Source organism: Trichechus manatus, unplaced genomic scaffold, assembly GCF_000243295.1.
Source record: "Trichechus manatus latirostris isolate Lorelei unplaced genomic scaffold, TriManLat1.0 scaffold00048, whole genome shotgun sequence".
In the NCBI taxonomy this organism is placed as follows: domain Eukaryota; kingdom Metazoa; phylum Chordata; class Mammalia; order Sirenia; family Trichechidae; genus Trichechus; species Trichechus manatus.
Genome location: NW_004443984.1, coordinates 9495005 through 9509704, shown reverse-complemented (window position 1 = coordinate 9509704; position 14700 = coordinate 9495005). Strand labels below are relative to the sequence as shown.

General features: G+C 45.0%; 1 protein-coding gene across 1 annotated transcript in view; it reads left to right on the top strand.

The window, feature by feature from the left end:
- Positions 1 to 14700, top strand: part of VWA5B1 (von Willebrand factor A domain containing 5B1) — a 54142-nt gene that overhangs the window by 23332 nt on the left and 16110 nt on the right. Inside the window, exons 8-13 of the mRNA XM_004377175.1 lie at positions 1971 to 2081; positions 3979 to 4181; positions 4656 to 4770; positions 6196 to 6381; positions 9841 to 10024; positions 11127 to 11317. Of these exons, the coding sequence (XP_004377232.1) occupies positions 1971 to 2081; positions 3979 to 4181; positions 4656 to 4770; positions 6196 to 6381; positions 9841 to 10024; positions 11127 to 11317 (990 nt within the window). The remainder of the gene's footprint in view (positions 1 to 1970; positions 2082 to 3978; positions 4182 to 4655; positions 4771 to 6195; positions 6382 to 9840; positions 10025 to 11126; positions 11318 to 14700) is intronic.

Genomic DNA, 14700 nt, shown 5'->3' with positions numbered 1-14700 from the left:
TTTTTTTTTTTTGCTCTTTTTCAGTTCAGCTCACTGAGCTCAAGGTCACCCCTTGACAAACGGCTTTGCACTGGCACAATCCGTTCTGCTGAACATGCCCCTTTTAGACAGAGGCACAGAAATTTTTCGCCTGCACACCCCTTTCCCCATTGACAATGAAGCCATCGGGGGTTGCTTGAGTCATTAATTACGGGCCATTGGGTTCAAGTTTTAGGGAAAACTGGGCTTTGCGAGGTGGGAGTAAATAGAAATCCAAATAGCCCGTGCCGAAGGGCAAAGTTCAGACAATTTAATTTCCTGCAGCTGGTCTCATTCTTCAGCTGCCAAAAACATGGTTTAAAAATTTCTAATAGGTGTGAACAGAGACAATCTGTATGGATCAGCAGAGTCTCCCACTAGCAGGAATGTAAATTCGTGGCTAATGACAAAATAAGCAGATACTGATTTTTGTAGAGACACAAAATGTATTGACACAAGTAATACAAAAGAGACCAAGAGAACACTTAGGTTAATATTTACAGTGGGGGTGGAGAGTGGGGAGATGGGCTGCGGGTCTGTGGAGCCTGAAAGGCATATGATGTGAGAGTTGCCAGGATCCTCTTACAGCTGTTTCCTTCTGGACTCCGGAGCATAACAGCTTGTTTCCCTGAAGCCATGCTGAAGCCATGCTGAGACCCCTGGGATGCCATCAATAAACTACATGGGGTTGGGGGGAAAGGGAGACCCTCATTCCTGAATTCTGTGCCAAGGCAGAGCCGACATGCATAAAGATTTCAGAGCTAGATTTTAAAAGCCTTGGTCCTATTCTTAGGTTTTGGGTCCAGCACAATTCCTTAACCCTTCTGAGTCTCTTTCCTAATCTGTAAAATGGGGGTGATAATATTGACATACACTTCATTTGGTAGGTAATAATAACTGTTGAATGTGTACTATGTGACAGGCTGAGGCTCAGAGGGGTGACATAACTAGCTTAAGGTCAAGTTAATAATGGTACACGTAAGAGTTAAACCCGGACATGTTTAACTGCAAAGCATATTTTCTTAGCCATTATGCTATAATACATGTACAGAGATTTAAAAAAGAGTATAAATTGCTTAGCACAGTATCTGGAACACAGTAATTACTTACTGTTTATAGTTGCATTATGTCAACATCATCAACATCATTATCGTTTTTGCTTCTGCCACCATCTCCACCTTCCCCCTCTATCATTCTTTCTTTTCCCCCCAATTTGTCAAGGTCTCCTGGGAGTACATAGTTAAGTAGATGAAGACTCTTTAATATTCACAGGCTTTGGAGACAAAGTGACATATCTTTGAGTCTTAGCGCCACCATTTACAATCTGTATGCTCAGCGACAAATCATTCCACCTCTCTGTGCCTCAGTTTTCTCTTCTGTAGAATGGGGATAACATCGCACCTGCCTCGAAAGGTTTTTGTGAAGATTATATGAGGTAATGCATGTAAAGTACATCCTATGCACTCAACAAATATGAGCTAAAGAGACTGTCCCTAAGGGATTTGTGCCTAGATAATGATAGGTTGAGTCTGATGCTAAAGGCCTTGGATGAGAGCCAGAGCCTGTTCCAACAACTCCGTGTCCTGAGCCAGAAAATGTTCCTCCCTTAGATATCAATTTTGCTTTGGCAAAAGAGAGCTCCTTGCTCTGCCTACCCCTCAGGGTCAGCAAGAGGTGAGATGGAACTGGAAAGCCATAATAGCATGGCTTTGAGAAGTCAGACCTGCTACACAGATGACAAGTTTTATGATGATGGCTTTGGTCCAGCCTTTGGTCAGCATCAGCAAATTTCTTGATTTGTGGGAGAAGGAGATGCTGGATACAGATAGAGGGACAAAGGCCCGTTTAGAGGCAGCTTCTGTTCTGGGATGAGAATGCTGGTATGTAGTGGCAGGGTGGTAATCCCTTCCCACTCATGCCTGAATCTCAAAAATCCCTTTCTTACCTGCCAGGATGCCATGCTGGTGGCTCTCAAAAGCCTCTTGCCAGCCTGCCTCTTCAATGTCATTGGGTTTGGATCCACGTTTAAGGCTCTCTTCCCTTCCAGTCAGACATACAATGAGGTAAGGAGGGGTAAGGAGGTAAGGAAGACTGAGAATAGAAGCGGGTGAGTGGTGGGGATTGAAAGAAAGAAGGGAAGGGGAAGAGGAGGTCACCCTGAGGACTGCCTCAGAAGCTATTCACCCGAATCGAACCTAGATCATGTGCAAAGGCAGAGAAGTGAAGAGATGCTCTGTCTGTTTACACAGTTTTCTGACATGTCAGCCTTCTGATACCCACTCACCCCACCCCACCCCCACTCACACTTTTTAAAATAAAAGAATATGTTGGGCAAAGTTCGTGAGTGCACAGAGAGGGGTACCGGGAGGGGGAAGGAGAGGACATAGTCCAGACTTCCCTCTCACAGAAGCTTCTGCCTCATGAGAACAATAGACTCATGCAAAGTTGAGCTAAGGGGGTGAATGGGAAGGGGTGGGAAGGGAATGGGTGGAAGTGGACAAAGAATTCAACCCACGAGCTCAAACTACAATTTGGAACAAAAAGGCTGTCGCCCCAGGAGCATGTTCAAAACTGGAGCATCCTACCCAGGCCTAGGAGCAGAAGGAAAGGAGGGAGGGAGGGAGGGAGCGAGGGAGGGAGGAAAAAACGAACAGATTTTCTGTTAAAAATAACTATGGGTTTTTAAAATATAAAAATATTATATATTGATTGTCCCCAAATTTTTAAATCCAGAGAATCAAAAAGAATAAAAACCTCTCATGAATACATCAGCCAAGGAAATTAAAAAAAAAAAAAAAACTGTCAATAACTTGGGAAAAATCCCTCCGGAGCTTTTTCTACATAGCTACCCACATTTTCAGTAAAGGTGGGATTAGGCTACTGTTCTGTACCCTACTTTTCTAACGCAATAGTCCATCATGAACATATCTCCACACTAGTAAGTATTCACCTGCAACATAATTGTAATGGCTGACTAGTTTTTTGTTGTGTAATAGATCGTTGTTTATTTAATCCCCTACTGTTGGGCATTTAGGTTGTTTCCAATTTTTTCTATTAAGTTATCTTTGTAGCAAAATTTTTGCATACATTCTTGAGTATTCCTTTGGGATAAATTCCTAGACTTGCTGGTACAAAAGGTACAAGCACATTTTAAGACTTTTGTTATATGCTATTGCTTATAAGTCCTCTCTAATCGTGGATGTTGGAATCAAGAGAGGGAGGACATCTAATGTCCAGTAAGAACCTGTCCTTGCTGCAACAATGTTCATCCTGTGCCAGTAATCCTCGGCCAGTTGGGTCTCACAGGATTGGCCCAGGAAGGAGGAAATCTGAAGCCCAGATTAGGGGAGTGATTTCCTCAAAGTATCATAGGGAGTTAGTGCTGGATTCAGGACTAAGACTCAAATCTTAAGATTCCTAGTCTAGTATTCTTTCCACTATCCACCTGCCTCCCTCATCAGAAAAGGAAACATCCTCAGCATTGGTGCTGAGGAATTAGGGGCTTAATGTGAAAACTTTTCCAGAGATGTTATTTTTTAAAGAGGAACCCAGAAAGGACAATGGTAAATTTATATACCACTAATGGTGGAATTTCAGGCATTGATAGAGGGAGGATGTTATTGGGTAGGATCACACCAAATAAGTGGGTACTTCCTCTTTCAGGGGATGGGGCAGAGATGAAGTTGGAAACGTAAGTCAACACCACTGAGGCTGAACTATTGTTAGGTGCGGTTGAGTAGGTTCTGACTCATAGCGACCCTAGGTATTACAGAACAAAACATTTCCCAGTCCTGCACCATCCTCACGATGGTTATTATGCTTGAGCCTATTGTTGCAGTCACTGTGTGAGGCTGAACTAGGAGCTGGGAAACAAAGAATTTGTCCTACAGGGGGCTTAGAGTCTCCTCCCCTTATGGTGACCCTGTGGACTCTGCCCTTCCTGTGGCCCTTTTCCTGCAGGAGAGCTTGGCCATGGCCTGTGATAACATCCAGAGAATGCGAGCTGACATGGGTGGCACCAACATCCTCTCCCCTCTCAAGTGGATCACCCGGCAGCCAGTGCACAAAGGCCACCCACGGCTCCTCTTCCTGATCACGGATGGTGCTGTCAGCAACACTGGGAAGGTGCTGGAGCTGGTGCGCAACCATGCCTTCTCCACCAGGTTAGCCTGGGCTAAAGGCCCAGGGCTCAGTCATCCTGGGCTGCCCTGGGCTGGGGGTACCAGAACCAGAGCAAAATGTGGAAAATCCCAGAGAGAGAGAAGCCCCACAATTCCTAGAGTGTTTTGCTTTCAGGATGGTGTGGTTGACCTCAAAGTTTGTCTTTTCCCATCAAAAGTTCAGGAGGCATGAGTTGCCACGCCTCTGCATACATCCCTCAAAGAGCAACCTATTGGCCTGGGAAGAGGAAGTCCTTTGTGGTGCTTTGACTCTGACTGGGATGGGAAACCTACGGGCTGTGTATGTGTGTATGTAAGTGCTCACTATGGCTCTTCTTCCTTCTCCCTCACTCTCTGCCTGAAGATACGGCCAGCTCTGAGATAACTCTGATAGATCATGCTCTATCCCTTTCCCCATCAGGGGCCAAAGACAGCAGAGGATGGGAAGTACTAGCCTCTCTCCTCCCCTTCCCCCAGGTGCTATAGCTTTGGAATTGGACCCAACGTCTGCCACAGACTGGTGCAAAGGCTGGCATCTGTGTCCAAGGGGAGTGCTGAGTTCTTGGTGGAGGGAGAGCGACTGCAGCCCAAGGTAGGTGGAAGGGCCCCAGTCCCTTCTGGTGCTAGAGCCTCAGGGGCTCAGACTGGTCATATGGCAAGTCAGTGGTGGAGCTGGGATTTCACCCTGAAGCTGAGCTCTCCACTAGGCAACGTTACACCCTGGTAAGAACCAGAGAGATGCAGGTCACAGAGCAGGTGACCCCAGGAGCTAGTACAGGACACCAGATCCCCTGTCTCCAGCCACTGGGTCACAGGCTCCATCCACTGGCTGGGCAAGATTGGAGTCCCTGAAGGAGTCACTACCTTTATGGATGGGGAGCTGTGTTTGGGGTCATTTCTAGCCAAGTTCTTGATGATGACAAATCATGGCCCAGAAGACTCTAACGGGCCTAGAGATGAAATGGCCTATAGTCTTCTTTCCATTACCTGTGCAACTGGCACAAATTATCCGACCTTTAGAAAATCCTCCAGGTTCCCTGGGAAAAAGAGACTGAGCTAGAGTTAAGAGTACAAGAGGTTTATTGGGGGATATGTCTATGAACAATAGAAGATGAGAAAACAGAAAGGAAAAGTCTTCAACCTATGATGCAGATCCAACACCTGTTAAAAGAAAAGGAGAGAAGCAGAATTAGGTAAGGAGAGCCTCAGGCTATGATGCAGATCTGACAAAATCTCAGCCAACCTGACAGGGAGCTCTGGATCAGATTGCCCATTAGAGGAGTCTGCAGTGGGCTGAAATGATCTGGCACTAGTATCCCTGCTGTGCTCAGTCATTGGTTGGGAGCTTCCAGGAAGAAATGTGGTCTTGGCTCAAAGCTGGGGCACCTGGAGGCTTCACTTAACTGCATTCCTTGCAACAAAGAGGCATGTCCTTTCTTGAAGGGAGATTTGAGCAGCATACCTCCATGGCTGCCACATCCCCCAAATCATTTTCCTCCAGCTTTGCAGTACATCAGGAAAAATCATCCTAGGAGATGCTAAACCACAACATCATTTATTGAACACTTATCATGTGGCAGATAACTTCATATCCAGTATCTCAGATAATCTTCCCAACCACATTGAGAGCTGAGGATTACTAACCCACTTTAACAGCAGGGGAAACTGAGGCCTAGAGAGGCAAATTAACTTGCTCAAGATCACTAGCTGGTCTATGCTTTGACATAAACTTTTTGTGTGGCCTTGGGCAAGTGACAGCCCTACTTTGAGCCTCAGTTTTCTCATTTATAAGATGCTGAGCTTAGAGAAGATGATAGCAAAGATCTATTCCAACTCTGACTTTCTAGGAGCCTAAAGCTCAGAGGCATGTTCACTGCTGGGCAAGCCACCCCAGGATTTGTCCTTTCTTCTCTGCTCACTCTCCCTCATGGTCATGTCCACAGGATCTTCATGCTACTCATCTGTAAACACCCCTGCTCACACATACTTCCAACCTGTGTTCTAACCCTGCCAACAGATGGTAAAATCCCTGAAGAAGGCCATGGCCCCAGTCCTAAGTGATGTGACTGTGGAGTGGGTCTTCCCTGAAACCACCGAAGTCCTGATCTCACCTGTCAGTGCCAGCTCCCTCTTCCCCGGAGAAAGGCTGGTGGTGTATGGCATTGTATGTGATGCTTCCTTGTACATCTCCAATCCCAGATCTGTAAGTAATCCCAGGGGGTAATGGGGGCCCAGAATCCATGCCCATAAATCCATCCTTAGCTGGAAAGACTCCACCTATGGCAGCTAGGAATGAGTTGGAACTAGGTTTACAGTCGTGGGGTATAGTTTCCAGGCCATGGACATTCGATCATTGTGATACCTCTTGGGTAGATGCCGCTATCTCAAAGTGTGCTTCTCAGAATCTCTGCAGCAGAAAAACTTGAACAACTTATTTAAAAAACAGAGCCCTAGCTCTAAGGCTTACTGAATAAGAATCCCTAAGGTTAAAGGTCCAGGAATCTGCATTTTACATAATTTCCTCTAAGTAATTCTGATGCACACTTCACATCTCCTTAGATGCTCTTATCTTCTTAGATGAGTTTGTGCTGTATTTATTTATGTAAATAATTCCCTTTTATGTGGTGGCAGAAGTGGGATAGAAGTAAGAAACTTCTCAAAGGGAGGGGGAATTCATGCTGAAATATGGGAAACTACCTGGGAAACTGTTTCCTCACCCATCTTTCATCTTTAGTGAATCTTTCCGCTCTCCCCTCGAAAGATTTCCCAACTTGTTTTGTTTTTAAGCAGGAGCCACAGATTCAAATGCCTAGAGAGATCAGGCAGGTATGAAATGAACGAAATCAGTATAAAAATAAAAGGTGCAAATGCCATGATAAATAGCCATTGTCACTGAGCTCATAATTGAAGAGACAATAAGGAGTGATGGGGAATATGGCAAATTGGATAAGATATGCATGATTTGTCTAAATTGGGAAAGTCTCTACTTGGCTCCAGAAAACTGTTGTCATGCAGGAATGTGAGCCCTCTGTTAAATGTGCTTCCAATTTTTCAAGAGAAGTTGGAATTTTATGTGAAATTTCCAGATTTTTTAATATTAAGAACCTTGTTCAAGGTAATTGTTAATGTGTTATGGAGAGTGGAGTGTCCAACTGCAGGGAGAAAAAGCTTAACAAAATGCTGGCCAACAGTCTAGGACCTCCTCAGAGGTCTGGGAGGCAATGGATCATCAACATACCCTACCACTAGAAAAGACCCGACAAAGTCATCAGATACATTCTCTTTTTCTTACCCATGAAACTGGCAAAGTTTTGTCCTGCTACTGGTAGGGATATTGGGTAAAGGTTACACTCATCCTTTGTTGGTGTAAACATAACTTGCCACAGCTCTCTTAGAAAGCAATCTATCAATATCTAATAAATATAGAAATACATATACCTTTCAACTCAGAAGTTCTCCTCCTAGGAATCTAACCCATAGAAATAAAAGTAAAGTAATGGATTTATGTCCGAGGATTTATTGTAGCATTTTTTTCTATGATGGCAAAAATAAATGCCAGAAAGTGAATGCTTAACAGTGGGGGTAGTAGAATATTGTGCAGCCAAATGCTTAAAAGAATGATTGACATGCAGGCTTTCCAGAATGTTTTAACTGCAAAATTAAAGACCAGTTGCTGCTGAGTCAGTTCCAACTCATGACAATCCCATGTGTGTCAAGCGTAGAACTGTGCTCCACAGGGTTTTCAGTGGCTGGTTTTTCGGAAGTAGATGGCCAGGCTTTTCTTCCAAGGTGCCTCTGGGTGGACTTGAATCTCCGACCTTTCAGTTAGCAGCTGAGCATACTAACCATTTGCACCAGCCAAGGACTCCTTGAAAAATTCAAGATACTGATAAATGTAAGTAATATGGTCCAGTTTTTGTAAATCCAAAAATGACCCCCAGTCTCAAAAGCTTGTGAGCAGCCATCTAAGATACTCCACTGGTCTTACCCCTTCGGGAGCAGGGGAGACTGAAGAAAACAAGATATAAGGAAAAGATTAGTCCAAAGGACTAATGCACCACAACTACCACAGCCTCCACCAGACTGAGTCCAGCACAACTAGATGGTGCCCGGCTACCACCACTGACTGCTCTGACCGGGATCACAACAGAGAGTCCTGGACAGAGCTGGAGAAAAATGTAGAACAAAATTCTAACTCAAAAAAACAGACCAGACTTACTGGCCTCACAGAGACTGGAGAAACCCCAAGAGTATGGCCCCCGGACACCCTTTTAGCTCTGTAATGAAGTCACTCCAGAGGTTCACTCTTCAGCCAAAGATTAGACAAGCCCATAAAACAGAACGAGACTAATGGGACACAACAGCCCAGAGACAAGGACTAGAAGGCAGTAGGGGACAGGAAAGCTGGTAATAGGAAACCCGTGGTTGAGACGGGACAGTGTTGACATGTCATAGGGTTGTTAACCATTGTCATAAAACAATATGTGTACTGTTTAATGAGAAACTATTTGTTCTGTAAGCCTTCATCTAAAGTACAATAAAAAAAAAATGACCCGCAAAAGCCCATATGTTTTATATATAGACAGAGAGAGAGAGAAATGTACGCATACACATATATTTTTATATCATGGAGAAGGGGATGGAGGGAGCAAATGGTTAATTTTGTTAATTTTTGTTACCTATTTTGGGACAGGAGTGGGGTTTAAAATTACATTTTAAAAACTGTAAAGAAGTCAATAATTAAAAATAAAAACAACAACATAGAATTACCATATGACCCAGCAATTCCACTCCTAGGTATATACCCAAAAGAATTGAAAGCAGTGACTCAAACAGACCCATGTACACCAATATTCATTGCAGCATTATTCACAATAGCCAAAAGGTGGAAACAAACCAAGTGCTCATCAACAGATGAATGGAGAAACAAAATGTGGTATATACATACAATGGAGTATTATGCAGCCATAAAGATGGACGAACCACATGGATGAACCTGGAAAACATTATACTGAGTGAAATAAGTCAGACACAAAGGAACAAATATTGTATTATACCACTTATATGGAATATCTAGAATAGCCAAATCTATTGAGATAAAAGAAGATAGTGGTGACCAGAGCCTGGAGGCGGTTAAAGCGCTCGGCTGCTAACTGAAAGGTCAGTAGTTCCTCTCACTCCACGGGAGAAAAGGCCTGGCGATCTGTTCCCTTAAAGATTACAGCCTGGGAAACCCTTTAGGGCATTTCTACACTGTCACATAGGGTCACTAGGAGTCGCAATTGACTTGAGGGCACCCAACAACAACAGGGGATGTGGGGAGGGAGGAATAGGGAGTTGGGAGGAAAAGCTAAATCACACATAGAATACTGTGTATTACAAAGTAATTCATCAAAACATGGATTAATTAATTAATCTCTAAATAATTATTTAGCCTTTATGAAAAAAGAAAAAAAAAGGTGATAGGAAAAGACAATTCCATTCGTCATCTCTTGAACGGAAGTCTGCCTAAATTCTCCAAGCAAGCAAAAAATTTGCCTATTATGCCAGTTCTTCAGCGATGGAACCATCACTCCCTCTTCTCATAGCCTTTGCTGTCCCCTGGAAGTCCTTCCTGACATCTAGCCTCATCCCCAGCCCCGTTTTCTCTCCCTCCATCCAGGACAAGAGGCGACGGTATAGGATGCTGCACTCTCAGGAGTCCAGCAGCTCCATCTTCTACCACTCACAAGATGAGGGTTCTGGCCCAGACAGCGGAGACGGTACCAAGAGCTCAGGGGCACCCTTCAGCCTGGAGCAGACCAATGATGCCCGGCAGTCCAGTGGAGACTCCACCATTAACTCCAGTGAGTCTGCTGCTCTCTGTGCCCGCTTCCCTCTGCAAGGAGGCCACGCTGGTTGCTACCTTTTATTGAGCACTTACTATGTGTGAAGCACTTTATAAAAAATTTCACTGAATAATTAACAGCTACAGAGATGGGTACTCTTATACCCATTTTGCAGATGATGAAACCGAGACTTGAAGAATTTTAAGCAACTTGGCCAAGCTCATGGAGCCTGAAAGCGGTTGTTGTTAATTGCTGTTGAGTTGGCTCCGACTCATAGTAACCTTATGTATAAAAGAACAAAACGTTGCCCAGTCCTGTGCCATCCTCATGATTGTTGGTATATTTGAGTCCATTGTTGGGGTTATTGTGTCAGTCCATCTCACTAAGGGTTTCTCTCATTTTGCTACTTTACCAAATATGATGTCCTTCTCTAGCAATTTGTCTTTCCTGATGATGTGTCCAAATAAGTGAGCAGAAGTCTCACCATCCTCGCTTCTAAGGAGCATTCTGGCCCAGATGGAGTCTAGGCTGTCTGACTCCAGATTCTCTTTATGGTGTTACTTTCCATTTGAAGGTAGGGACCAATCACTTACTAAGGCTAGGTACTCAGCACAGCGTGGGAAGCAAAGGTGACTCAAATACGGCCCCTGCCCTTTACGGGTTCTCCGTCTAGTGACAGAGATATGATTGGCCTTGACTCTAATAGAAAGCAGAGTGATCCCAGGGAGAGGAAGGCACATCTGGTGGAGGAAATCAACAAAGGCTTGATGAGGGGACTGATGTTTGGAGGAGGGAAGGGAGAGGAGATCCCAGGCAGCAGACACTGCCTAAGCAAAGGTGTGAAGGTGTGACGCCTAGAAGACACATACACAAATGGCTGCTCATCTAGTTTGTCCAAAGCATGTGGTACCTAAAAAAAAGAAGCAAAGGGGAAGTAGCTGGAAAGATAGATTAAGGCTAGATAGGGTAAGGCTTTGAATGCCAGGTGAGGCACTGCACGTATTTCAGTCGGCAAGCAGTGGAAAATTCCAGAAGTTTACAAGCAGGAAAGGGGCCTGCAAGTCCCTCTCTCTTTTTCCTACTGTCCTCCACCCTGGTGGCTTCCCTGTCACCACCCCAGATTTGATCCTCTCCCAGCGACGGAGGGCATACAGCACCAACCAGATCTCCCACTCCAAGCCCTCCCCGAGGGCCGCCACGGCCAGTGACCCCATGGTGGCTGCCAGGAGATACCCACTACGGAAGGCCAAGCTGCAAGACCTCACCAACCAGACCAGCATGGATGCCCAGCGATGGCAGATCGATTTACAGGTACCCAAGCCGGGCAAGTTGGAGAGGGATTGGGGGAGGCCACTGATGGGTATAGCTGCATCTCCTGCTTCAACCACATGGACAAGTATGTCCACAACTTACACTGGGGAGTGAGCCTCTCCCCTTCTCTTTTCTAGACCTTCATCTGCCTGACCCCCAACAACACCTTCCTGATAATGATACCCAACAGTCAATGAGATCACCCATTCCCTGTGCACAGGTATTTATTGGGTGCCAGCTCTAAGTGGACCAGTCTTCCAGGGGCTGACTAGTAAGAGATAAAGTGCCTGGCGTAGCACCTGGCACACAGTAAACCAAAACACCATACCGGTTGCCTTTAAGTCGATCTGACTCCTGGTGACCCCATGTGTAGGTGTCCTATAAATGGCTGCTCTACCTTGGTGAGAACTCTAAGCAGGTTGACTTCGCTTCTAAGTTGGTGGAGAGCATCCCCATCTATTCATTTGATTTTACAGTAACCCTGGGAGAGGAGGGAGTGTGGTGGCTTCTGTTGTTGTTGTCGCTAGGTGCCGTCCAGTTGGTTCCAACTCATAGTGACCCTATGAACAACAGAACGAAACACTGCCTGGTCCTGCACCATCCTCACAATCATTGTTATGCTTGAGCCCATTGTTGCAGCCACTGTGTCAATCCATTTTGTTGAGGGTCTTCTTCTTTTTCACTGACCCTCTACTTTACCAATCATGATGTCCTCCAGGGACTGATCTCTCCTGACAACACGTCCAAAGTATGTAAGACATAGTCTCACCATCCTTGCTGCTAAGGAGCATTCTGATGGTACTTCTTCCAAGACAGTCCATGGTATATTCAATATTCTTCACCAACACCACAATTCAAAGGCATCAGTTCTTCTTCAGTCTTCCTTATTAATTGTCCAGCTTTTAGATGCATATGAGGCGATTGAAAACACCACGGCTTTGGTCAAGCGCACCTTAGTCCTCAAGGTGACATCTTTGCTTTTTAACATTTTAAAGGGGTCTTTTGCAGCAGATTTTCCCAAAGCATTGCATGTTTTGATTTCTTGACTTCGGCTTCCACGGGTATTAATTGTGGATCCAAGTAAAAGGAAATCCTTGACAACTTCAATATTTTCTCCATTTATCATGCTGTTGCTTATTGGTCCAGTTGTGAGGATTTTTGTTTTCTTTATGTTGAGGTGTAATCCATACTGAAGGCTGTGGTCTTTGATCTTCATCAGTAAGTGCTTCAAATCCTCTTCACTTTCAGCAAGCAAGGTTGTGTCATCTGCATAATGCAGGTTGTTAAAGAGTTTTCCTCCAATGCTGATGTCCTGTTCTTCTTCATATAGTCCAGTTTCTCGGATTATTTGCTCAGCATACAGATTGAATAGGTATGGTGAAAGGATACAACCCTGACACACAACTTTCTTGACTTTAAACCACTAAGTATCCCCTTGTTCTGTCCGAACAACTGCCTCTTGATCTATGTACAGGTTCCTCAATTAAGTGTTCTGGAATTCCTATTCTTCATAATGTTATCAGTAATTTGTTATGATCCATACAGTCGAATGCCTTAGCATAGCAATAAAACACAGATAAACATCTTTCTGGTATTTTCTGCTTTCAGCCAAGATCCATCTGACATCAGCATTGATATCCCTGGTTCCACGTCCTCTTCTGAATCTGTCTTGAATTTCTGGCAGTTCCCTGTTGTTAAACTGCTGCAGCCACTTTTGATTGATCTTCAGCAAAATTTTACTTGTGTGTGATATTAATGATATTGTTTGATAATTTCCGCATTCGGTTGGATCACCTTTCTTGGGAATAGGCATAAATATGCATCTCTTCCAGTCGATTGGCCAGGTAGCTGTCTTCGAAATTTCTTGACATAGATGAGTGAGCGCTTATGCAGATGTGGAAACTGAGGGCCAGAAGGAGAAAGTGACTTAATGAGGGTCACACAGCCATTCAGGGGACTGCAACCCAGGTGCCTCTGCCTTCAAAGCCCTTGCTTTCGCCCCTGCATATCACACTGTGCCTGCTGCAAATCCTAGGGGCTGTACATTCACCCAGAGCAGTGTTGATCTGAGAGTTAAAGCCTCAGCTGCTAACCGAAAGGTTGGGGGTGCAGTTAGCGTGCTCAGCTGCTAACTGAAACCCTAAGGAGCACAGTTCTACTCTGACACATGTGAGGTCACCATGGGTTGCAGTTGACTCAACAGAAACTGGTTGGTTAATTATTTATTGTGGGAGATTTCCTGTGCATTCTATAATGTTTACCAGCCTCCCTGGCCTCTACCCACTAGATGCCAGTAGCACTACCACCACCACTCTCCCCCTGAATTAACAACCAAAAATGTCTGCAGACATTGCCAAATTCCCCTGGGGGAGGAAGGCAAAATCATCTCTGGTTGGGAACCACTGTCCTAAACCAAATCGCAGTTTGGTATTATCTTCAGGCTTTATCCCATTTTCTTAGGAGTACAGCCTTTATGCAGATTTGTCTTTTTGAGACTCTGTGCCTCTGTAAAAGCAGCCTTTTACTCTCCTCTGGGTGTCCCTCCCACCCCCAACCACCATCTCCACCCCTTCACCCCTCATCTGCCACATATACACATGATGATGAGACTCTAAGCTCCCCAAGGGCAGGGATACTGCCACCTCATCCCTGAGGTGACCCCTTGATGCAATGGGAAGACATTGGCCTTGAAGTCAGGCTGATTCTGCACCTCAAACATGTTACAAAACCTCTCTGAGCCCCAACTTCTTCAGCTACGAAAGAGGAAGAATAGTCTGTGCGGATGATTCAGCTAACTTCCATCAACAAGTATTTATTGGAAGCCAGCTCTAAGCAGGGCACTCCTCCAGGGGTGGCTGATAAGAGATAAAGTGATTGGTGCAGCCCTGGCACACAGTTGTTAGTTGCTGTCAAGATGAATCCAACTGACAGCGACCTCATGTATGTCAGAGTAGAACTGTGCTCTATGGGGATTTCAATGGTCGATTGTTCGGAATAAGATTGCCAAACTTTTCTTCTGCAGTACCTCTGGATGGACTTGAATTTCCAATCTTTCAATTGGTAGCCAAAAGCATTAACCCTTTGCACCACCCTGGCACACAGTACGTGTCCTCTAAATGGCAGCTCTACCTTGGTGAGAGTTCTGAGCAGGTAGACTTCTCTTTACTTCTCTCCTGCTTGCTCCTTAGCCCATCTTTGCTCATCTCCCTCATCCCCGGGCTGGCTGCTTCTCCCCCTCTCTGATTCTCCCCAACACGCTTGCACATACGGACACACACACTCACACACACAGTCTCATGGCAGCCTCTGGCAAGCTGAAGGGCTGGCTCTTAGGCTAATCTGTTGCCATGAAAACGTTCGTAGCTTCTGTCTCTCTCTTCTCT